Source organism: Amphibalanus amphitrite, unplaced genomic scaffold (assembly GCF_019059575.1).
Source record: "Amphibalanus amphitrite isolate SeventyFive unplaced genomic scaffold, NRLGWU_Aamphi_draft 000163F_arrow, whole genome shotgun sequence".
NCBI classification, from domain to species: domain Eukaryota; kingdom Metazoa; phylum Arthropoda; class Thecostraca; order Balanomorpha; family Balanidae; genus Amphibalanus; species Amphibalanus amphitrite.
Genome location: NW_024881658.1, coordinates 770,531 through 794,710, shown reverse-complemented (window position 1 = coordinate 794,710; position 24,180 = coordinate 770,531). Strand labels below are relative to the sequence as shown.

Here is a 24,180-nt window from a genome sequence, read left to right as displayed (position 1 = left end):
CCACAGCGATTCGCCATCCTCGACCAACCTTCCTCCTAAGGGCGGGGTCACCGTCTGTTCTGGCTCCGTCACGGTCACCTCCCCCCCCCCCCCACCCCGCCCCTCACTTCGCCCCGCCCGGCCGAAAGTGAAAGTGGACCATCGGCTGCCCAGTGCCCCCTCCCCTCCCCCTACCTACCTACCTGACAGGTCAGCCCCCAGGCAAAGGTCATCGGCCGCGCCCGCCGTGACGTCATCCCCCCCCCTGGTCGGAGCCGAGCGGTCACCAGGGCGGTGTCACGTCGTCGGCCGTCAGTTGCCGTCACCGCGTCCGTCCGCATAGTAAGGCCGCCGCGCGCTCCCGCCGGTGGAAGACTAGTGGTGACGATATTCTGGTGGTGGTGCTGGTGATTGGTGATTGGTGGTGGACCACGGTGGTAGTGGTGTTGGTGCTGGTGATCACCCATGGGTGGTGGTGTTGGTAATTGATACTTGGTGAATACCCGCGGATGGTGGTGATAGTGCTTGGCCAATGGCCACTGGCCACGGCCTGTCGGTGGTGGTAGGTACTGGTTATTGGTGATTCGCTTCTGGCGGTTGGTGATGGGCCAGCTCGTGGTTGGTGATGGTCGGCAGGTGGTGGTGCCTTGCTGTCTTGCTGTCTTGCTGCTGTCTCGATGTTGTCATCTTCTCAGCGCGGGGCTCTACTAATATGGATAATTCTTCGATATTGGTGATATTAGCGAGCCATATCTGTTAGGTTGTGACGCTTTTTATTCAAAAATCTTCTTAAGCATCTCTAGTATCGTTGTACTCGTATTTCTCGCTGTGAATCTCAATCCAAGCGAAATTTCCAGTAGATTCACGCACTAAATGATATGTAAATCGCAATTCATGAGCGAAATAATTACGCCTACGCTAATTTAGTGAATGTATTTCGGGTTAATTACGCATACTTGTCAATCGCGCATATCTATACCTGTTCCCGATAAAAGAGGCTTTTGAAATTACCTTGGTGCCACATAAATAACATAACATAACATAACGCTGCAATCTCCGTAGACCGTAGGAGAGGCTTACTGTGCTACCTTGGTGTGCAGCAATGCAGTCTCCCGATCCCCCTACGCACAGTGTATATAAATAATTACGCTGCAGGCTCCATACAGGCCAGACGCAATTGAGTTAGTGTCTAGTGCCCAGCTACGGTCTCCGGGCAGGGCGCCGAGTATAGCGGCACAGCCTACTACCCAGGCTGGTCCGCGCTGGTGCTCGTTTCTTGTGATATCGCGCAGTCTCTATACGTCGGCCCTAGCATTGCGGTACAGTCTACTACCCAGGTTTCGCCCGCGATGGTGTTAGCTTTTTGCAGGGGCGCGGGAACTACTTTCCGACTGGGGGGGCACACCATAATAGAGAATTTAGAGATTAACCTAGGGTACCCCCAAATCTAATTTTCTCACCGGTTTTAGGCCACTTATTTTTCACCCCTCGGCTTTTTCAACAAAAAAAGAAAACATTTGCAAAAAAGTGTGGTATTCCGTCTCAAAGCTGTGGGGGCACCGCCCCCACGGCCCCAGAGTTGGGGGGGCAAGCTGCCCCCACTGCCCCCCCCCCCCCCCGGCTCCCGCGCCAATGGCTTTTTGTGCTACAGCGCAGTCTTCAGTTGTCGGCTCTAGCACTGCGGTACAGCCTACCATTCAGGTTCAGCCCGCGCTAGGGTTAGTTTCTTGTGCAAAGGCGCATTCTTTACACGTCTGCCATCACAGCGGAACTATATCCAGTGCTAGACGCCCAGGATGCGTTGCAGTCCCCACGCAGCCACGCATGAGAATCGTCAGCATGCTGCATGTAACCGTTTCTGATCTACGTCATTCCAGCGGCAGCTTATAGCACAGTCCCGGGCCGGATTGGGGTAAAGATTCTGACAGTGTGCTGCCCTGTTACAGAGCCGCTGCCATGACCAGCCGCCTGGCGCTGTGCACCGTGGCTCTCCTTGCCGCCATCCAGGTAAGACGCTCACTACGCGTGTGTCCAACTGTACAGATGGCTGCCAGCTAATGTCGTGGGGCGTTCGGAATGAAGGATACAAGTGAATGGGACGAGAGTTGTAATTAGACTGCGATTTATCAAAGTTTATCAACGCCCGGGAGCAGATAATCGGTGGTTACGAGATACCGGGCCGGTCCGCCAACCGTCGGCTATATTGGTGGCCGAGGCCATAACGCGTGGGGCAGTGAGACTCCTGGATAACAGCCGACCCCTAATGCGTAATCTCTTTACCACGATACAAGAGAAGGAAATAGACCCTTCACTAAGAAACTATGCGTAACGGGCGGATGTAGCACGCAGAACAACCAATTACCAAGTTACGCCGAGTTATTTCCCGTAAAATAAACGATGCCTCCCTATTTCATATACCTACCTATCGGTATGTTTAGGTAGAAACTGACACTCAGCTCAGATCGTCACACTCGCACTCAATCACACCCGCTGCAATTCAGGCTGGTGATAAGTGGTCATTCTCAAACAGGCCACCTCGCGACTCGTGACTATTAGCTTAGCCGTAGGTTGTTTTCGTTGCCTTTGTCAAAGCCCATTTAGATTGCGAGGCATGCTATGGCAAAATATAAACTAACGGTTAGTAAAATCACTGTTCCCCTTTTCGGTGAGATTTCGAAAATACGCAAGAGTCCATTGATATATGTTTTCCTTTCTCTTACAATGCTTTATCTATTCAATGGTCTCGTCCCAAGGAACTTACTGAATGTGCTAATGAAAATCGTGAATATTGCGTCAGCATCTATTGTTGTGGGTACGCACTGTCCCATCCAAATGCATGAAGAATTCGCGTGCCCCTGCACCATGTATTTCTCCTCCTAAATACGCCAGTGCGACCCGAGTGTCCCGCAGTGCAATCAGAAGGCTCGGCACCCAATTACGCGCTGTCCTGATCCGAGCTAGCCGCCTGGTCTGGCCGCTATATGCCGCCCGCTGTGAGCGCTGTGGACACGGCTGTTCGTTCAGAAGGTCTCGGTGGCCCGAGTCGCTCGCTAGTGCCGGCCGAAGGGCGTGGTCGCGGCCTCGGGTCAGGGGCACCGGGCCGACTCGTGAGGTGGCCCGCTCCGCGCCACCGGCCGCCGTCCCGCTTCATTATACGGCACGGGGGAACGGGCCGCCGGCACAGGGGGACCGGCTACAAGCGCCAACCGTTACCCGACCTCAGGTGCATACTGTCAAAGCACAGGCAAATGGCCCGTCTTGACTGCAGTTGCATAATTAGAACAATGTGCGACCTCAATTAAAACGAATAGTACCGGTTCTGAACAGCCAGAGCAGCAGCAGACATTTCTGTCCCTAAACTCCTTGCATTGTGGTCATGCCAGGTGTATTCTTCACATCGCAGATCTTAACTAATCTCTTTGTCTTGCTTTTCCAGTCATATGAAGACCTTACAAAAACCATCCTTAGGACAGTGATCAGAGCAACTGCCAATTTTCCATCACTGCTGCGCGAGCTGTACCAATCATTTTTAACTTTAGGATCATAAAGCTATTAATCCTTTAGGTATCAACCCTGCAACTGAGGATACGCATGAGGTTTTGTTTCGCTCGAGCGACCGGTTACTGTCTGCAGCCTATGCTACCTACTCAATACTCATAGGTATCTATCGATAGGTAACCCTGGTATCGATAGGTAATCGATAGGATAAAAACCTTGGTTTTTTAAGAGCACAGGGTGTGGTACACCGTCACCTTGGTATATTCGCTCAGATTCCCATGCGAAAGGCTTGCACTTTGCAGCCCTTCACAGACGAAAAGTCCACTTCGGAACGGTGACTTGTTCCAGGGACGTAGCCAAGGGGGGGGGGGGGCGGAGGGGGCGCCCGCCCCTCCCTTGGGGTTTTCAGGAGGCCCCCGAAAGGATTCAGGCCAACGTGGGCCGAAGGCCCACGTTGGCCAAAATCACGTCGGAGGCGAACGAAATTCACGCAGGAATCTAAAAAATGACGTCAGAACAATCAGGGCCCTCTGACCAGCCTGACAAGTGACAGCTAGGGCCCTTCTCATCTCCTGTGAATAACCACTAGTGTCTGTGTCTGACCGCTAGGGCCCCTCTGACTCCTCAGTAGAGAGGAGGCCCTCTGTGGGTAGGAGGCCCTGTGTAGAGAGGAGGCCCCCTTAGAGAGGAGACCCCCTGTAGAGAGGAGGCCCTCTGCAAAAAGGAGGCCCTCTGTAAAAAGAGGCCCTCTGTAAAAAGGAGGCCCTCCAGTCCGTAGAGAGCAGGCCCTCTGTAAAGAGGAAACCGTCTGAAATCAGAAGGCCCTTTGAAGAGAGGAGGCCCTCTGTAGAGAGGAGATTGTCTGAAGAGAGGAGGCCCTCTGTAGAGGAGGACTCCCTCAGTAGAAAGCAGGTCCTCTGTAGGTAGGAGGCCGTCTGTAGAGTGAAGGCCCTCTGAAGAGAGGAGGCCCTTTGCAGAGATGAGGTCCTCTGTATAGAGGAGGTCCTGTGTAGAGACGAGATTCTGAAGAGAGGAGGCCCTAAATAGATAGGAAGCCCTCTGTAGAGAGGAGGCCCTCTGTAGAGAGGATGCCCTCTGTAAAGGAGGCCCTCTGGAGAGAAAGACACCCTCAGCAGAGAGGAGGCCCTCTGTAGATAAGAGGCAATCTGTAGAGAGTAAGCCCTCTGTAGATAAGAGGCCCTCTGTGGGCAGGAGGCCCCCGGTAGTCAAAGACAGCGTCGTATATTAAGTACATAGAGTGGAGGCCCACTGTAAGCAAATTACCTTCCGGCTTCTGTTCCCTGCTACTCTCTATAGAGAGTTCTCAGTTCTCACTATAACTGAGAACTCAGGAAACTGTACAGAATAGACTCCCAACCGCGTCGCCGCCCACTGTAGGAAGGGACAGGGGAGGAGGTCCTCTGTAAACAGAAGGCCCTATCCTATGTAGACAAATTATTTGTATAAATACGCTCAGAGAAATCATGCCGGGTGCCGTCAACGGTTTTGCCGTCAACGGTTTTACCTGCAGTGGCCGCAAAAACTGCCAAAATAGCCGATATTTTCGGAAACCAGTTTTCGGCAATAACTTTCGTCTCAAAATTTGCACGAACTTCCCTTTACCAGCATCGTGTTCCTCTCGTCAAGACGTGTGGAATGAACTATCAATTGACCTTGAAAGGTTAACTTGAAAATCTGGCCTCAGGTCAAGGTCATGACCTGACCGATAAGGGCTAAGTTCCATATCAGTCCATCCGTATCGTCGAGCCAAACACAACTAAGGTGTATTCATCGCTCTAGCATGCCTCTATCAAAAGTTATTCGCGAAAAAGTCAGATACCATTGGTGACCTGAGATGACCTCAGGGTTATAAAAAGGGGTCACGGGTGCCATTTTCATGTTCAGTGTGTCTAAGATGCTAGTAATTCAGTGTGTTAGAGTGTTTATAATGACTTCCGTCTAAAAAGGAGACTTCCAATGGTCGCAAAATTGACCTGACCTTATGTCATCGATATCAAAATTCCAAGACATACATTTTTTTGCATTTTGTCGCTCTTGTGCATTTGCATCTTTGAAAGTTTCAAAGCGGTTGGTCACTCCGTGTAGCTTTGGCAGACATTGAAACTTATGTAGTGAGGTCATTTGACCTGACCTGGTGACCTGACTTTAAGTGACCAGGGTCTGAAATTTTCACAACATATGTAGAAATGATGTAGGATAAAGTGTGGCGCGCCGCCGTTTTTGAGATATTCACGGTAAACTGTAGGGGCTGTTTAACACCCCCCCCCCGGCAGGGCGCGGGTTAATGCATGAACACAACAGCCCATTTCTGTAATATATAGTTACCTGTGGCTGTGTTGGTATTTTTACGATGCATGAAATAACCCAAACCATTTATCAGACCGTGGTGATATTCCCATAGCCATGCTTCGCACAACTCATAATAATTCATTTGACCGGGAAATTAATATATACCTATCCATCGATTTGTTTGTTTCATCTACGGCGTAAATGAAGCAAACCACCTGGACCTAGGAAAATTTACTAACGAAACCATGTTTTACTTACAGCAAGTAAACGTGGCATCATTCACACAGAAAGAATTGATAACCGTATAGTTTCAATCTTGCAGACGTCAGTCAGGTCAGAATCGTGACAAGCCTGTTGGAAAATATAATGAACTGTGTCCTGCTTCGAGTAAACGAGTCAAAATCACCCAATTCTTTCTGAATTACGTCAGATTAGCTGATCTGTAAGCACCCAGGTGGCATTTACTGACAGGGGCACCGGGAAGGATCATCTGAGGTGAGGTGAGGTCATCAACAGTTTTTAGCCAATAAATCACGACATGATGGTGCTAAATAGTTGTTAGTGTACCAAACCGTTCGCCTGGTCATGACGCGCCGATTGGTACCCAGCGTGACCTTCCTAGGTCAGATTTTGAAGTTGACCTATCGGGTGTTCCATAATGAATGTTCATTTTAAATATGCTCAAAATCTAAGTAATTGTATTCATAACACATAGAGCGATATACTATTGTATTGGCGAAAGAATGGCTTTTTCTGTCGTGATGGCTTCAGACACTTGCATGCTTTCAGTTTTCGGCACTGGCGCCGTTTCTGCGGAGGCAGATTTCGGCCCTCCTGCAGACATGCCGAACCGCCTGCCTGACGTCCTCTGGCTTCAGCCCACGAGCAAATGCATCCACGGTGTTTTGTAGTTCCAGAAGTGTAGTGGGAGGGTCGCGCCGTAATTCCGTAATGGTACGTTATGCTTTTCCTTGAAATGGCACCCATACCTACGGCGGACCGCAGTTATGTTTCTCAGCCTACCGTATTCTGCGACTGCCCAAACTGCCTCTCCTTGTGTGAACGGCGCAGTGCATCGCATCTGTGCTGCTGACATCGCGGCAGATGGCGGCCATGAGACTGAATGCTTTGGGATAATTTTTGCACAGATAAAAAAGCCAATCTTTTTGCAACAATGCTCGTATAAATTTATCGATCATTGCTTTATTTTAGATCCTCCAATGGTACATTTACAATGAACACTAATTATGAAACACCCTGTATGTAGGTCGTTATAAACCATATTATTTGTTATGACCTCTGGCGACCTCAATATTGACCTGACCCAAAAAAGTTGTTTACAAAAGTTGTAAGTCGTTCAACGAACTATCAAACGCCGTTGCCGTTTGTCGCTAGTCGCTACGATTCGTGCTTTTCGAGTTCTGACGAGGGCCAAAAAGGCCCCCGCCCGATTCAGAGTCTTTCAGAGCCCGCCCAGAATACGGTTAAGCGCTTGAACGATATATGATAATACACCAAGTGTTACTCTTGCCGTCATCCAGTATCCACCCATTCCTCGCAGATCCTCCCCCTCCTGCTGCGGTCCGGCCGCCGCCGCCGCCGGCGGCGGCGCCCAAGTTTTTTTTTTTGCCAATGCCACTCGGAGACTTGTGATATGCGTACCTATGTTTCTTACCGCTGCAGCGGTTAGAATAAAGAAACATACCAGTGCGCTGGCCATATGAAAGCTGAACAAAAGTCTGCATTATATTGTATATGTAATTATGTAGGCATGAGACCCTCTGTAGAAAGGAGGCCCCTTTAGGGAGGAGGCCCTCTGTAGAAAGGAGGCCCCCGGGATTACTCCGCCCCTCCCTTGGCCAAATCCTAGCTACGTGCCCGACTTGTTCCATTAAACATGAGCACGAGTTTTCATGTGCACAGAAAAACAATGAGTCCCATGCATACTAAGCTCGTTACTTCGTGAGCGGCGTGGTCACGTCGTGAGAGCGGAAAGCGGAACCAAATTAGCACTCGATATCAAATGCACGGATCGTGGGGCCAGGCCAACACCCGAATCGTGGCGTTTCGAACTGCGATTAATATGATACGGTTGGGCGACCTGGGACAGCGGAACTCGACATTATGCAAGGTGTTACATGGGACTGTGACGCTGATGATATTGCACACTTCCGTGACGGTCACGGTGATGCCTCAGTGATTTTCTTTCTTTTTTAGAACTCATTTTTAAGTTACCGAATATCGAGGATGTTGTGAAATCCTCTCGTTGAGAATGAATCAATGAGGAACCCCGAATTGAACGCACTCAGAACAAATAACATAAAAGACGCCCAAAACATTTTGCTCGCTATTGAGAATTTATTAAATGCACCAGAAACCCATCTGACAGCGCCGGGTCCCTGTTTCCGCAGGTGAGCAGCCAGGACACCCTGTACCGCGGTCAGATCCCGAAGCGGGCCGGCCGGCCGCCACGGCCGCAGGTGGAGGACCCCTCAGCCTATGACAACTACGTGTCGCCGGACGGCGGGCCGGTGGCCCTGCCGCTGGTGGCCGGCCTGCCTCCCGTCGGGCCGCCGCTGGCCCACGGCGCGCTGCCCCCGCCGCCACCACTTCCCGTCAGGACGTACCAGCCCAAACCCTTCGTACCCCGCGAGCGTAAACAGGTGAGATACCGAATCGGGAATATGAGCGGCTGTTCGCTCAGAGAGATGTGCCACTATGGGCAAGCAGTACGAGCGTTGGCGGTATTACCCAGAAGGTAGGCGGTCTGTGGAAGTGTTTTACATTATCGCAGTTTCGAAGGAACAGTAGTTTCTAATAAGAGATATTAACCTTACTCTCATATTAGCCAAAAGATATAAAATTTCAAAAAGACAAAATACAGTTTCGGGAGCTTTCGGCTTTGCGCCTTTATCAACCGTTATAACGGTTGATAAAGGCGCAAAGCCGAAAGCTCCCGAAACTGTATTTTGCCTTTTTGAAATTTTATATCTTTTGGCTAATATGAGAGTAAGGTTAATATCTCTTATTATATTCATAATGTCTCTCAAAACTGTGCTAAAAGCCATTCAAGATAATGAACAGTAGTTTCAGCGGATTTTGTATCTATCTGTATATCTGAGCGAATATGGAGATGTCTGATAATTGTTTCGTTGGTTCACCTCAAGGACATTTACAATTCCCTGCTCCAACCTTTCACCATGACCAGTGACCTCCCTCGACCTCCAATGTCCTGAACCCATGCAACTTCCCACTGTGGACCTGACCTCCTGCCGACCTCATCAATGTTGAGCTGGTCCTGCCACGATCCTAACCTGACGGTCCCGACCTCTGACCTGACCGGGTCACAATCTTTCCATCCACAGGTGCAGAAGCTGCAGCCCGCCGGTCCCGTGCTCTACACCGCACCCGAGGGCAAACTCCACGAGCCCCGCTACGGCAGTGGCATCGACATCCAGGACCTGAGCAAGATCCCCGGCTATCCCGGAAAGGACTATCCCGTGCTGGCATACGTAAGGAACGACGCCGGAGAAGTCGAAGTCGAGGGTGACTGAGTGATATTGGTCAAAACTCTGTGTATTTAAGATGGGGCTGCGAAGTTAACCATGAAGTAGGTAACAACACGAGGGATTTGTAGATCGTAACTGATAGCAGGAGGTGCATTTGCTGACTCCCATCCCAATTTAAATGAAGGGACTAGGTTTGAAGTAAGGATACTCGACTTTAGATTCGGATATCTCCGACGCTCCAATATACCAGATCAGTCACCTAGCGGATCCGACTGAACAGCCAAGTGACGTCACGCCGTCCCCTGCTGACGTGTGACTCGGTGTTTGACAGGTGCCGGAGACCAAGTTCACGTGCGACTCGGTGCCCCACCGGCCGGGCCTCTACGCCGACGTGGAGACCGGCTGTCAGGTGAACGCACCCGGACGAATACTACGCCCAAAATGCCCAAAACTGCCCGAGTACCTCCCCTAGTCTCAATCTCGCACTCGCCTGGACTGAGTCCCTACTAGTGCTTTCTACCTACCGAAGTTTGCGACGTCCGGCCTTTCGACGAATTTATGATAGAGAAGTGGCAGCAGGTCGTTGAAGGTCTATTATGATTTTACGGGCCAAGTTGAACCTAAGAAGCATCGTGACAGCCAATTTCACTTGATTGAATGTTTCACCAAAGGTTGATTGAGTGCCTGAAATGGTTCGCCCGGCAATGACGAAGTTAGCGTTTTTCTCACAACCACATATCAATCAACCTTCAGAAATGTCGCAGCTTTTAGCCAGTTTTTCAACCCGACATGACCTGTGTGACTCTGTCTCGACCCCTATAGGCGTACCACATCTGCGAGGAGGACAACCGTCACGGCTACACGGGCGCCAACTTCCTCTGCACCAACGGCACCATCTTCAACCAGTACGAGCTGACGTGCGACTGGTGGTACAACGTCAACTGCGCCGACTCCGTCAACCTCTACGAGTGAGTGTCGGCGACTCATTTCCCTCCCAACGACTCCCCGTACACCTCAGAGTGCAGACTTCAACCCTAGGCCTAAGGCAACTCCCCGCTCCCCTTCTCGCGGACGGCGCTGTTGTCGCCAAAATCTCGTCGCCAAAATCTCGTCAGGCGGCGCTGGTGATCGCGGTCTAAAAACACGACACCGAAAGCGAAAGGTGTCCGCCACGGCTGGTGCAAGAACCCGGCCACTTTCGACAGGCGCAGTGCCGGAAAACGGTCCGGTGGCAGCCACTGGACACGCCTGATGGCGCAGAAAAGTGACGGCGTACGCAAGCCCAAACAATTAGCTATGTAAGCATTATCCTGTTTTATCGAGGCCAAATCCGATGAACGGACTACGCCCGTCAAAATGAGATTTTTATCGAATGAAATATTTCATTGAAATCTGACCGCAATCACGAATACTGCTGCACGATTCGAATGGATAAAATAAGGTCGACTGGTCAAGGTTGAGGTCGAGGCGGACTCGAGGCGGACTCGCTGGTGTATGGTGACCCGAGACGCTCGCAACAATGCATGGTAAATGGCCGGCTACGAAACAGGAAAATGTCAGCACGGGTCCGCGGCCGTTATCTATCGCTATCACTTTCGCCACCTTGCTTGTTCTAGATCAAGTCAGCAGTCAGCACCTTGTTGCAACCCCGTTTTAGCCGCATGACAAACCAGAACAGACTACTTATCGCCACGATACAGCGGGTTCGACCGGTCCGTTCCGTTCTCAGTCTTAGGATCAGGTGAACCACAGTACCGCGTACGGTGTTATATAATACTGAACGAGGCCGGTGTAAATAAATTTTCAAGACCGAGGTCCTTACTGAATTTTTGAACTCGGCCTTCGGCCTCGTTCAAAAATCAGTAAGGACTGAGGTCTTGAAAATTTATCACCGGCCGAGTTTGGTATGTATTTTACTGTATGCCAACGATAAAATAATTGTCTAGACCGAAGCTCTTAGCCGTTTTTTGAACGAGGCCATCCCAAAATGTTGACTTGGTAATTCGTTTTTGACCGTGGTCAATTTGCTTACACCAGTTATTACCACACCCCTCTGGCTAATGTATTTGAATAGGCCAGGCATACAGTAAACACATTGATCAGACACGAGCTCGCTCATGGAGAGGGACTGACATTGGTCAGATGCGGGGCTACCCGTTCTGTGGGTCAGACATTGATCAGATGCGGGCTCAACTGTCGAGAGGAACTGACATTGGTCGGATGAGGGTTCACCCACCGAGAGGGACCGGCAGTAGTCAGATACCTACCCATTGAGAGGGGCTGACATCGGCCAGACTCTGGCTTACCCATTGAGAGGGGCTGGTATTGGTCAGCTTTGGTATTTGTCAGTTTTCCCATCGAGATGGTCGGGCGGTTGTACGAGTTCACCCATTGAGAAGGATGGGCGGTTGTTGGGTGTACCATTGAATGGGCGGGTCCCCTTTATTTAATGGGGCTTTAGGGCGCGCCGACTACAAGGTCATTTTGCGCCCATTGGGCAAGTCCCGCCTTCTGTCCCTCTCCATGGGTGAGCCCGCATTTGACCGCAGACTGTCCCTCTCCATGTGAGAGCCCGTACGTGACCCATGTCCGTCTCGCCCACAGGGTGAACCTGGACCCGTACAAGAACCCGTATCTGACCACCCCGGAGAAGGAGGCAGAGAAGGCAGCCCGTCAGGCCCAGCCGTACGTTTAACGCCCCCCTCGGTGGTGGGACGACCGCCAAGGGCCAGCGGCTGGGAGCAGTGTATTTATGTAAATCGGATCACTTTACACTTGTACACGAGGTGCCAAGAGGCGAAAATGTGCTGTAATATAGACATGTAAATGGGAAGGCTACCGATTGGTGTATGTTGTAGATTGCGGATGCATCTTTGAATACGTCTGGTGTTGTATCACCTCTGAAATACATTGCCTACATGTATATGCGAGCTGGATGACAAATATTTATGTAAATGTTTGGCCTACCCACAATACAATACACGTGTTCATAGAAGCGTACAAGCGTGTCCTTTTATAACGTTTTTTTTTTTTACAACGCAAAATGTTTGTTGTTGAGATTAGGTTAGGATCCCTCGGGAAAAGAAAAACCCAAGGCCATATGACCGAAATGCCTAAGCATCAGCGATTGGCTTGTTAAAAAAACAGAGGGTTGAAGGGAACGATTTCGAAGTGTGTTTATGCTCAATCGTTTCACCCTACGTTACTGGTTAGTTCGTGGTCTTTTTTCATCTTCCATTAGTGATACCGTAACCGATACTGTGGGTGCGAAAGCTCAAAGAGAGTTTGGCATACGTTTGCGTACTTCAAATAGGCGTCGGCGTGTCAACCTAAATTGCATCTCCCACAAAAGGCAATATCGAACAACTGTATTTATTGAATGTACGAACCAATGAGCAAATTATAAAATATGAGAAAATTACCGCACTTTCTAGGCAACATTATGAGTTCCTGATGATAATTTACCAGGTTCCCAAAATCGATATTCCACAGCGAAGCCTGTCGGGAACCGCTTTCATACTTACGTCGATTGTTCTGTTCCTTTAGAGCACACACCATCGCCGAGCTCACCGGATGCGCCCGCATTATCACATCTCCTGAAAAGAGTTCACTGGACTCAAAAACTGGAAACACTCAACATCACGTACCTTTGGGAGCTTTCGGACTGGACTGGACGACCTCACCGACTCTGAACTTCACTGCAGGACCCACAGCACTGGCTCGTGACTCTCTTGGACTTGGACAGAGACACAGTACATAGACTGAGAAGCAGAGGTACGAGAGTCTGGCCCACAAAGCCAACGGCCCACAAGGAGCCGATCGGACATGCCACAACGTGATTGCCACATTTGACCAGCTTCAGACATTCACTGGTACCAGACTGAAAGAACGTGCATCTGGACGGACACGGACAGACCACGCAGACTTACGCGATTCGTACAATGGTCTCGAGGAGTTCGGACTTCATGAACATTGAACATACATTCTGTGGACCTCACGAAAGTAGCGAGAGAGCTGGAGCATTCTAGATTCTGGACCGACCCTTGACATTCACTGGCCACAGCATACGTTTACATTGACATAAAACCTTCCTATGCTTTTAGACATGGTGCCAAACACCGTCTATATAAGTTGGCAGCGTGGACCGGCCCAAGACGTGGACCGACTTGTGGACATCACGACTTTCAGGTTGCTCACGGCGACCTCGACTGATAGGCTGAGAAAAACATGTAGACTCCACATGTGACTGCATGTGACTGAAAACTCCACACATGACTGTAGACTGACATGCTACTGATCATTCAGCCAATACGCAATCTCGAATATTTGTATGCAATATGCATTCACCCGCGCCCTTATGGGGGTCTTAGCCAACTTCGCTATGGCAGGGGAGGGGGGGGGGGGAGGAGGGCGTATTTGGCAACACCCTATTATCTCGAAAACTAAAAAGGCTGGGACGCGGTAAAAAGCAACAGACCGCCGGCTATAAGCTCTTTCAGAATTTACCTTTTGAGTGACCGCTAGCCATCAGCTGCACTCTATCAATTGCATATGGACAGAATGGCCATGTTTGTGTAAATATCTCGAGGCTTTTACACGTTTGTTTAAAACAGCATTAACACCCTCATGCAATTCTTCGAGCTTCAAAGTTCTAACTAGGAGATAAGCAGTAGCAATGACAGGAAAGCAAAGTTTTTTAGATGCATAGTTACTCAACTTGACCTGGTGACCTGACCATCACATGTGACCTACGGTTAAAAACCTCATAGAGATGATGCAAAATTGGTGACACAGGCTATAACAAGTTTCGCGGCGCGCACGCCACGGTTTTCTTTATACACGTAAGAAACTGGGAAAGTGGCCAAAAACGCCTCTTCTCTCCTATATGGGAGAAGGTATATGAATCAATGAGCACCAATTTATCTCAGCAATACAAGAGATGAGTACCGCACTCCCCGATCCACTAATTCAGTTCATGGTGATTAGCCAATAAAGTTCGTGGTGATAATTTACCAGCTTCCCAAAATCGATATTCCACAGCGAAGCCTGTCGGGAACCACTTTCATACTTACGTCGACTGTTCTGTTCCTTTAGAGCACACACCACCGCCGAGCTCACGGGATGCGCCCGCATAATCACATCTCCTGAAAAGAGTTTCCTGGACTCAAAAACTGGAAACACTCAACATCACGTACCTTTGGGAGCTTTCGGACTGGACTGGACGACCTCACCGACTCTGAACTTCACTGCAGGACCCACAGCACTGGCTCGTGACTCTCTTGGACTTGGACAGAGACACAGTACATAGACTGAGAAGCAGAGGTACGAGAGTCTGGCCCACAAAGCCACCGGCCTTCAAGGAGCCGATCGGACTTGCCATCGTGACTGCCGGTCGAGTGCACAATTTGACTGACCTCAGACATTCACTGCCACGAGACTGAAAGAACGTGCATCTGGACGGACAAAAGACAGAATACGTAGACTTACGCGCTTCGTCCACAGGTCTCGTAGAGTTCGAACTTCATGGACATTCGACATGCTTTCTGTGAACCTCACGAAAGGAATATGTGGTAGGACATCTTAGACTATGGACTGACCTTGGACTTTCACCGGCCACAACACACATCTAAAGCGATTTAAAACCTTACTTTACTTGCATACATAGTCCGACTCATTGCCTTTACATCAACTTGCCGTCTTGCATTGGACATACACTGCCCCGTGGACATTCAGCTGGTCACCTTTGGACAGAATCATAATGACTTACATACCTTCACAACCTGAAAACACGCCAACCACAGCGAAACCTCAGGGCATTAACTTGTTGAACTGGTCGTCACCTGGCTCTGTGCTTTGTTATCGACAGCCGCTAGGAGTTTGGACAGAACCGCCACCTCAGGGAGTTCCCATCTCTAGACGTGGACCGACAACCGTGCACACTGCACAGCCAAGGGAGCGCCCCAGGCTTCCAGTCAACGATCGTCACTCAGTTGTCACTGCTCTAAACGTCAGGACTTTTCACCGCGACCCAAGACGTGGACCGGCTCGTGGACATCACGACTTCCAGGTCGCTCACGACGACCTCGACTGAGGAGCTCAGAAACATGTAGACTCCACATGTGACTGTACGTGACTGTATGTGACTGCAGACTGACATGTGACTGACCATTCAGCCCGGCTTCCACAATCGACTGCACCCATTTCCGGACTTCACAGCTCACAGACAGCGCACATCAGCCCGCTACATGTATTCGCAAAGTTACATGGACACACCGATTTGGGTTCTCCTGGACAAGATACACAAGACTTTGTGACATCTTTGACAGCGACACGTGCAAGTTTTGCGTACATTCACGGAACAGCGAAATAAAATCAAGCCACTTCTCGTGTACATATGACCGAAGGTTTTCAACACTGACACCGATAGCGCAGACAATGGATGCATGGGGATTATGTGTAGCATGGTAGCCTTAATAGACGCACGCACATAACTTCATGACAGTGCATATTAGACTCAAGGGTGATACATATGGAGTCCAAGGATACCATGTGCTTCAGAACACGATCGGCGAAGAGTAAGACCATATTTAACAGAGACGCCGAAATAGTTCAGACAAATGAAACATCACACCGTTAACCCGGACAGGACGACCGAAATGAGAAGCACCGGCACAGGACCGCGGCAAGGTTTAACGGACATTCGATGCGTTTCACACGTACGAAACGAGTGCGATTCTTCGTCGGACATAGCGCACATCCATGGTGGACAAAGCTGACAGCGCGGCACTTACAGCGTCAGACAGAACACAAAGCGATCGTTACATCTCGACTTTCGAACAAACCCTAAGCTAAGAGATAAGTGGTTGACTTATCTCAAGCGAAATGATTTAGGGTAGGGTCACTTTTGTATGAAATATGCACCGTGTAAGACACGACACGAAAGTAGTCTGGAATAAATGTGTTGTCCGTGCCGTAATCGATCGCTGAAGAGATATACAAAAGCACAATTCAGTATAAAGTCCAGTGCACGACCCACCACAGCTAAGAATTGCAGCGCTCTGTGGAACGCTCCCCATTCGGTGTTACTGTCCGCTATACACACTCTCCCCCAACGTCACAGTGTGCAGTGTTTTGTACACAGAAATCCCGAGGATCCTGTCAACCGCACCACAGCCTCAGGCGGCAAGGTAGCTCGTTCCGCTTTGGGCACAGCCAAGCCAATGCTCGGGCACCCATTTCTATCAATTCCTGGCGAGAACAGACATGTTTGCCAATGGTACATTCCTCTGCCAAAGTGCCTGAGACAGGACCTGGAAGCAGGCGACCACCCCAGGAGTAGTCTGCTGGTGATCCCCGCACGTATGGTCGCACCTGCCACCTAGTACGGCTTGGCCAGGTCCTTGGTGACGGTGGAGCGCTTCGGCTGCACCTTCAGCCGCTTGGTGCCAATCAGGAAGCTGTTCATGCCCTGGATGGCCGTCTCCGCGCTGGATGGGTTGTCATAGGAGACAAAGCCAAAGCCCTTCGACTGGTTGGTCTCTTTGTCGAGAAACACCTTGGCCGAGATGACGTTACCAAACGGCGAGAACATGTTGGCGAGGTCGCTGTCAGTGAACTCCTCGGGCAGGTGGTAGACGAACAGGTTGCATCCCTCGGGGCCCTCCACCTGGCGGCCGAACGGTGTGTTGGTGTTGGCCGGCTGCGCCAGCGGCAGAGACTGCGCGCCGGCGCCGCCGATCGGAGGCGGCTGCCCGAAGCCGGTGCCGGTGGCGGTGTTGTTGACGGCTGCGTTTGTGGTGTTGAAGCTGCCCGCGGTGTTCGTCGGCTGCTGAGCCTGCGGGTACTGTTGGCCACCCTGCTGCTGATTCCCTACCACTTGATTCAGGTTTCCAGCGGCCTGCAGCATCATGGCCAGAGCGTTGGCCGGGTTGTTCTGATTCTGCTGATTGTTGAAGCCGCCCTGCTGGTTGCCCTGAGGAGCCATTCCGAACTGGTTGACTCCACCAGCGAGAGCCGAGAGCGCGCTGGCCGCGTTGCTGAGCTGCTGAAGCAGGTTCACCGCCTGCGGGTTGTTGAACAGCGGGTTGTTCATGTTGGGCGGCGGCTGGTTCATGCTCTGCTGCTGCTGCACCTGCTGCTGCTGATTACCCCACCCGCCGGCGGCGTTGCCGAAGCCGGTGCCGTACCCGCCGCTGTAACCGGTACCGAGCGGCGTTCGGTTGGCGCCGCCGATCTGAGTGCCGAACCGGCTCATCCCGCCGCCAGCATTCTTGTCCCGCTGGGCCTCCGCGAACTTGACCACCAGCGGCGCCGAGCAGCCGTCCATGGTGCGCGAGTGGTGCAGACCGCGGATGGCCGCGATCGCGTTCTTCCGCGACATGAACGTGACAAACGCGCAGCCCTTGCTGTTCTTCTGCGCGTCGCGCAGCACAGTGCATTCCTCGATCGGACCGTACGACATGAACATGGATCGCACCGTCTCGTCGCCGGTCTCCTTTCCTATCATGCCGACGAAGAGTTTCCGCTCGCTGCGCGGCTCTACGTCTGCCGGCTTCATCTGCACCGGGTTGTGCATGGTCGGCAGAACCCTAACGCCATGCAGCTTGTTCTGGGCCTCCAGCGCGTCCTTGCGCTTCATAAAGGTGACGAAACAGCAGCCGCGGCTGCCGCCCGTGGCGCGATCCTTGAGAATGCTCAGCTCATACACCGGCCCGAACTCCTCGAACACCTTGCGCAGTTCCGGCTCCTCCATGTGGCGTGGGATCTGACCAGCAAACATTTTCATCGAGTCGGGATCTGGATGGCCGAGGTTGATTCGTTTGGCCGCGCTGTCGCCATTGGCACTGGGGCCACTGTCGCCGCTCGCCACAACGCCAGTCATGGCCACAGGTGGCTTTGCTTCTGAATCAGCTTCTGGTGGCTGGCCATCCCAGCTCTTTGTGTCTCCTGCTTCGGTACTCATGCTTAGGCCACAGGGAAATAGTAGCTTGTGAGCTACAAGCGTAAGAGGGTCTGAAAGAAGACAGTGCATTAAGCTCCATACAATGTGAGGTTAGCACAGGCTAATATACTCAAATGTGACACTATTGACGTTTCAAAGGTTAGATCTTGACTCTCAACAGCTCACTGGGAACCAAAGGTTAGTCCATTCATGCTAAAAAAGTGGACACCCAACAAAACATTTGGGCTATAGATCTGAAACTTGAGAAACCAATCACCTAAGATAAGACAAGGTCACTACCAATTCATCAATACTCACCATGTCAGATTTTCACAATATCAGTGTCAGTATTCAGTAAATCTAGGCATTACCTGATCCTGCAACTTTCAATAAGAAAAAGGTGATAGAAATTTATGTTAAGATTAATTCATTTTTTCAGGGGTTGGATGTGTTAAGGCTCAGTTGAGTCAGTGACTCGCCAATAATTAGTACTGAAATACTTAACCAGTAGCCACTTATGCCAACCTAGTAATTACAAACTAAATGTTTGATTGAGGCTAGGTTAGGTCTGGTCATGTGCAGACCAAGCTTTGCCCAGTGGGATTTGAATTTGAACCAGCTATTTCACCACTTAAAAATTAACAACAAGCACAATTATCACCCTCAGCCAGTCAGCCTAGTCTGGATAGAAAATACTGCACTGATAGCATTTTTGTGATGCAATACAATATGGCACCCCAATAGCTACCTATTCAGTGAAACACATCAATATCAAGCCCACACTCACAGCCTGTTGCCCTACCTTCAGCCACATAATAACAGGTCAAAGCATGTCGAGACACCATGAGACACAACCTTATTAACTCCCAATTAGGTCATGCAAGGCTTGACTATCCTACTTTGATTTTTGTTTTTTTGTTAAATTATTTGGTAGGTACCACCGTACCAAAGTTCATCATTTAAAGCCACCCGACACAACTCAGACATGAGACAACATTGACATGCTATACAGAGAGACAAAAAATTACATCAAAAGTCGTTGAGAATGGTTTATAATCACTGAAGCTTGTCACAAAATCAATGAAAATTTAAAATCACTGCTGATATGTAGCATAAAAATGGGAATAATCGTTATGAGACAAACACTAATAATTATGAAACTTTACAAATAGCATGACCAAGCTTTTTTTAACCTACAACCTACAAACTTAGTGACTCTCCTTGGTTGGAAAACCTTTGTGACGTCTGCTCCACTAGTACTAATTGTAATGCCATAGGTTGACTTGTAGGTTGCCGGTTGGTAGGTTGTAGGTAAGTAAGGTTAGGTCAGAGGGGTGTTCACGGGCACCTCAAACTGCTGAGTGCGGTGTGTGTGGTGTGTGCAGCAGGTATGGGGGTAGGGGATGGGTTAGGTTAGGTTAGGCCGGCCACAGCGGTTGCTGTGTGCGGCAGAGGTGGAGACTGGAGATCTTCGGGGGGTCGGGGGGTCAGGACCCCCCTGAAAACGAATTACTGCTATGTAAGTCAATGGTACTGCATCCAGCCCGCCTCCATCTGCCTGGCCTGGACCCCCCCCCCCCCTGACATTTTGACAGATCTCCACCCCAGGTGTGCGGTGGGCTCTGGTATTAACTGGATAATTCGCCAGCTGACGCCGTATGGTGGCGCTAGTGGAGCAGCACCATATGACGTCCGCACAAAACACCGTGAGCAGCTATGAAATGGGAGCGAGCACCACGGAAATATCGAAAGGTGATGGACATGTACTGACTTTGGTCATTCGAGTACCACCAACACCATACAAAAACCATATAATATCATCAAGACTGATTCTGGAATCGATTTGTCCGGGTATTTAAAACACACAAAAAATGTTTGTTACCGAATTCTGAAACAGTATAAGGATATTCTTGTTCCTTACTTTTACCTTGTGGAGTACTTTTACTTGCTTTCTAGTGCGCCCATCACTATCTTGAAATCTGGATTGCAACGCTGTAGGAAAACTTTTTTTCATTTGTCATTTCTTCCACTTTTGAGCAGTGATAATTTATTTGGTTTTATACATTAAATAATGAAGACGGCTCCTAACTTTTTAGGGATCTGCAGTGGCCCAGAGAGCAAAATCAGATATTTTCTAAAAACTTGAGGCCACTATTTCCTTAAATGCTAGAAAATATACAAATATTGACATTAAAAGAATGATACGGGTATATAATTCTGCAGAAATATAAATTCAAAGTATTTAAATTATTCAAGAACCTTTTTAAAATCTTCCATAATGACTTCTTTCAATACAAGCTGGATGCAATTTCAATCAATAAAGCAGCACAAGGCAGTACATTGAGCTACGATGATCCATAACCAATCGGCACCTGCAATTTGATTGATCTTCGAGATGTACCCTGCCCCTGTTCCCTGACTTTCCCTTTTCGTTGTACCGGGTGAAGTGAATATTCTGTGAATATTCTTCTGACAGTCAGTTTTTAGTCCTACATTATGTTGTCAATCAGATTTAATTGGTTCAAAAACCGTCGTAGTCCGTCTCATTCGCAGTCTACATCTCCACATGCGCACCCATACATGCCCAAAATTTTCACTACGTATGTACTATGTACCCTGCAGCGTATCCTGATGAAAAATGTTTTGTTGAAATCATAGACACTTCCCAAGGTAGGCCATAGTCCATGGCCATATATTTAAGTCAAAACAGATAAAACAGATAAACACAATTCCAATCATCAAGTCAACCAGCATCGACAATCTGCACATAAGTTCTAAACCTATTGTAAGACTACTTTGTATTCAAACTTTGTATTGCAGAAGGGTGGAAGCTGCATGGAATTATGCGACAATTTTAGCGTGCATCCACGCTCGAAAGAGCAGGGTTAATTGTAACAATGTCAATACCATAACAATAACGTAATTGTAGGTGTTGTGATTCGGTTGTTTCTTGTCTGTGCTGGCCATTGCGCGGGCGGTCCAGCGGCGGAACTCGGCTTCGCCGCCGTGGCGCGCTGGCAGTTGCTTCTTCTTCTTCTTCTGCATCCCATCGCCAACCCGCTCAGGGGGGCGGCGGCGCAGGCGGGTCGAGCGGCGGCTCGGTCCGCCCAACATCCTCGATGAAGGTGACGACCTTCGTCGCCGGGCCGCCGAGGACGTCGACCAGGCGAGGGTCGGCACCCGAGCGGCGGCGGCGGGCCGCCTCATAGGCCGGACAATCGGTCAGTAGGTGCGCCGCGCTGTCGGGCTCCCCGCACGCGGGGCATTCGTCGTCGGCTTCCGGGCCAATCTTGTGGAGCGTGTCACGGGTCAGCGGTGATGTGCCGGTCCTCAGCTGGGACAGCGTCACCGACCCCAGCGCGCCAGGGAGTCGTGGCCAGGCGTGGGGTCCGGGTGCGGGTGGGCAGCGGTTGCCCTCTGTCGCGACAGCTCCCGGACATGGCGCGTGACGGCGGCTCGCGCACTCGACAGGTCGATCGGTGCGCTGTCTTGGTCGCCCGCCGTGGCCTCGCCAGCCAGGCGGTCGGCGGTTTCGTTGCCGTCCAGCCCGGCATGGCCTGGCACCCACTGGAGCACCGTCTCGGTGCCGTTCTCGGCGAGGGTGCTCAGCACTCAGCAGCCTCCACACCTCGGCGGCCAGGGCCATGGTCTGGTTAGCTGGGCCGCGGCCGAGTAGTTGGAGCCCAGACCTTGAGTCGGTGAGGAGGCGGACCGACTTGGTCGATGCCAACTCCCCGTCCTCCAGGCCGGCCACAGCCGCGAACGCCTCGCGCATGGCGGTCAGTTCTGCTCTTAGGCTGGAGCAGACCGCCCCTGCAGGAGCGCGCACGGTCTCTTCTCTGTTGAGGTGGTGGAACTGGATCAGCGCCTGCGCCGCCCTGTTCCGTCCGCCGCGAGCCGAGCCGTCCGACCAGATAGTGACGTCCGGGTGCGGGAGCTCTGCAATGGCTCGCAGGGCAGCTTCCCTGCGGACTGCAGGCGGGTCCGACCGGCGGGTGGCCACGGGCAGGTCCACCCTGAAGGTGATGCCGCCGCGGTGGCCCAGCCATGGCGGGTCGCAGCTGTAGAACGCCGAACCTGTAACACAATAGAATTGCAATTGTAACAAAGACCTGCATGGTCAGCACACATCTGCAGTGACTGTCATCCCAAGTTGGTATGAATTGGCACAAAGTTGGGTCATGGTAGCAGACGTAGCACAAGCTGTTGTGATATGCCATACCGTAGGACTAGGTCGTAGGTTGTAAATTTTAGGTTTAAGGCTGTAGGTTGTAGGTCAGGTTAGGTAAGGTTTGGTTAGAAAGACCCATTCTCGTGCATCGGGCAGCTTGTGCTACATCTACCTGACCAATACCCAATTTGGATTCCCAAAATTGATGGCAAACAGGCTTTTTGTATAACAAGTGTGGTTAATTGTTCTAATCCCCGCTGCAATGTGAGGGTAACTGCTTTTCTACAATCACAAAATTTGAATTCATATAGGTAGGTGTTTACATGTTCAGAAAATGATACAAAATATGACACAATTAATTATAGCTGCAACTGGATAGTGGATACCAACCTCAACTGAAAGTTTCTGCAGCCTTATAACCTAACAAATGACTAAATTGCCAAAATAAATCCCTTAGTACAATAGCTTGACTCTAAAATAACAGAAATTTTGCATGCAGACCCTGAAATGGAGGGTTTATGAAAAGTAACAAAAATAAACATTCACTAATATCAATTTTTTTTTATGTTGTTATAAATTTCATATGTAGCATAAGCGCCAATACTGCCTTCATTTACAATGTTGCTACTGTTTTCCACTCACAAACGCTGCCCTCCGTGGACAGCAGCAGCAGCAGTGAAACGTCACCCGTGGTGTGACATCATCACCCATGACGTAATGGAAATCCAGTTGTTACCAAGGCCCTGTGCGGTGACAGAAGGCTGAGGGCTGTTCACGGGCCCTGTGTGCGGTCGGACCGCACACAGCCTCCAAGCTCCACCCACTGCGTCCCGGTATATGTCAAGTTTAGGTCCTAACTACAATTGCGGCGCTGTTGATACAAATATGAAACAGCATAAATTTTAGGTTTTAGGTTAGGTTAGGTTGTAGGTTTGTAGGTTTTAGGTTGTAGGTAGGTAGGTTTGTAGGTTAGGTTAGGTTAGGGTAGGTTTGTAGGTTGTAGGTTGGTAGGTTATAGGTAAGTAGGTAAGGTTAGGTCAGGTTTGATTATGTTTTTTTCTTTTCGTCCACCGCATGCAGCCGTGACATCAGAGCCGCCTACCCATCCCCTACCCCCACGCCTGCTGGACGCACCGCACACACCGCACGCAGCAGTGTGCGGTGCCCGTGAACACCCCTCTGATGTAGGTCGACGCAGTGGGCGGGAGGCTGTGCCCGTGAACAGCCCTCAGATTTGATTGTTTTTTCCTTTTATTTGCGAGATCATTTTAGGATGAATGTCAAATAATGTACGATTATGAAAAATTATCCTTGAAATTTGCTTGAAATCTTCTTAGGACTTCATCTCATCTGATCTTGACATTTACCAAACTGCTTACCAGGCAGGTCCTCTTTAGTCCTTCAGTAGCAATGCTCGGATCCCAATGAACGAAGAAGCCTTGACTAAAATCTAAATTAAATAAAAAAACACCAGAAAACACTTCAGTAACACTACTCTAAGTTCCAAGTTCCAACAATCAACCCAAAGATGGCGTCTAAGACCGGCGTCAATCAAGACCCAATCAAGACCGCATGTGCATCCGTCGAGCATATAGCAAAATAATGACGTATTTCACTGTTAGCGCGCTGTTCTATGCGCAGTGTATGTAAAAAATAGCCACAATATTTCAAAAATTGTTCAAATAATTTATGAAAAACATAAAGATTATGTTTGAGTTTGATTGATTGAAATATTAAAATAAATTGCAAAGATGTCGAGAAATAAAAGATTT

At 50.0% G+C, this 24,180-nt stretch overlaps 2 protein-coding genes across 28 annotated transcripts; one reads left to right on the top strand and one right to left on the bottom strand.

Annotated features, from left to right (window-relative positions):
• Positions 1–243: 243 nt before the first annotated feature.
• Positions 244–12,299, top strand: LOC122383441. Of its 2 annotated transcripts, none has more exons than XM_043369874.1 (7): positions 244–321; positions 1,926–1,986; positions 8,199–8,450; positions 9,153–9,299; positions 9,628–9,705; positions 10,119–10,264; positions 11,901–12,299. In XM_043369874.1, exons 2-7 carry the CDS (start codon positions 1,936–1,938, stop codon positions 11,989–11,991), a joined length of 765 nt encoding a protein of 254 aa, XP_043225809.1. In that variant the 5' UTR covers positions 244–321; positions 1,926–1,935; the 3' UTR covers positions 11,992–12,299. The 2 variants fall into 2 exon arrangements, with proteins under 2 accessions (XP_043225809.1, XP_043225810.1); XM_043369875.1 differs by having other exon boundaries at positions 296–541.
• Positions 12,300–15,529: 3,230 nt separating this feature from the next.
• LOC122383438 (CUGBP Elav-like family member 5) lies at positions 15,530–23,936 on the bottom strand. Of its 26 annotated transcripts, none has more exons than XM_043369840.1 (3): positions 23,788–23,908; positions 18,556–18,620; positions 15,530–18,308 (listed from the first exon to the last, which is right to left on the bottom strand). In XM_043369840.1, the coding sequence occupies exon 3, from the start codon at positions 18,256–18,258 to the stop codon at positions 16,675–16,677; it is 1,584 nt and encodes a 527-aa protein (XP_043225775.1). In that variant the 5' UTR covers positions 18,259–18,308; positions 18,556–18,620; positions 23,788–23,908; the 3' UTR covers positions 15,530–16,674. The 26 variants fall into 26 exon arrangements, with proteins under 26 accessions (XP_043225775.1, XP_043225782.1, XP_043225785.1 ...); XM_043369847.1 differs by lacking the exon at positions 23,788–23,908 and adding an exon at positions 19,936–19,975 and having other exon boundaries at positions 18,556–18,614; XM_043369850.1 differs by lacking the exon at positions 23,788–23,908 and adding an exon at positions 19,920–19,949.
• Positions 23,937–24,180: the final 244 nt, after the last annotated feature.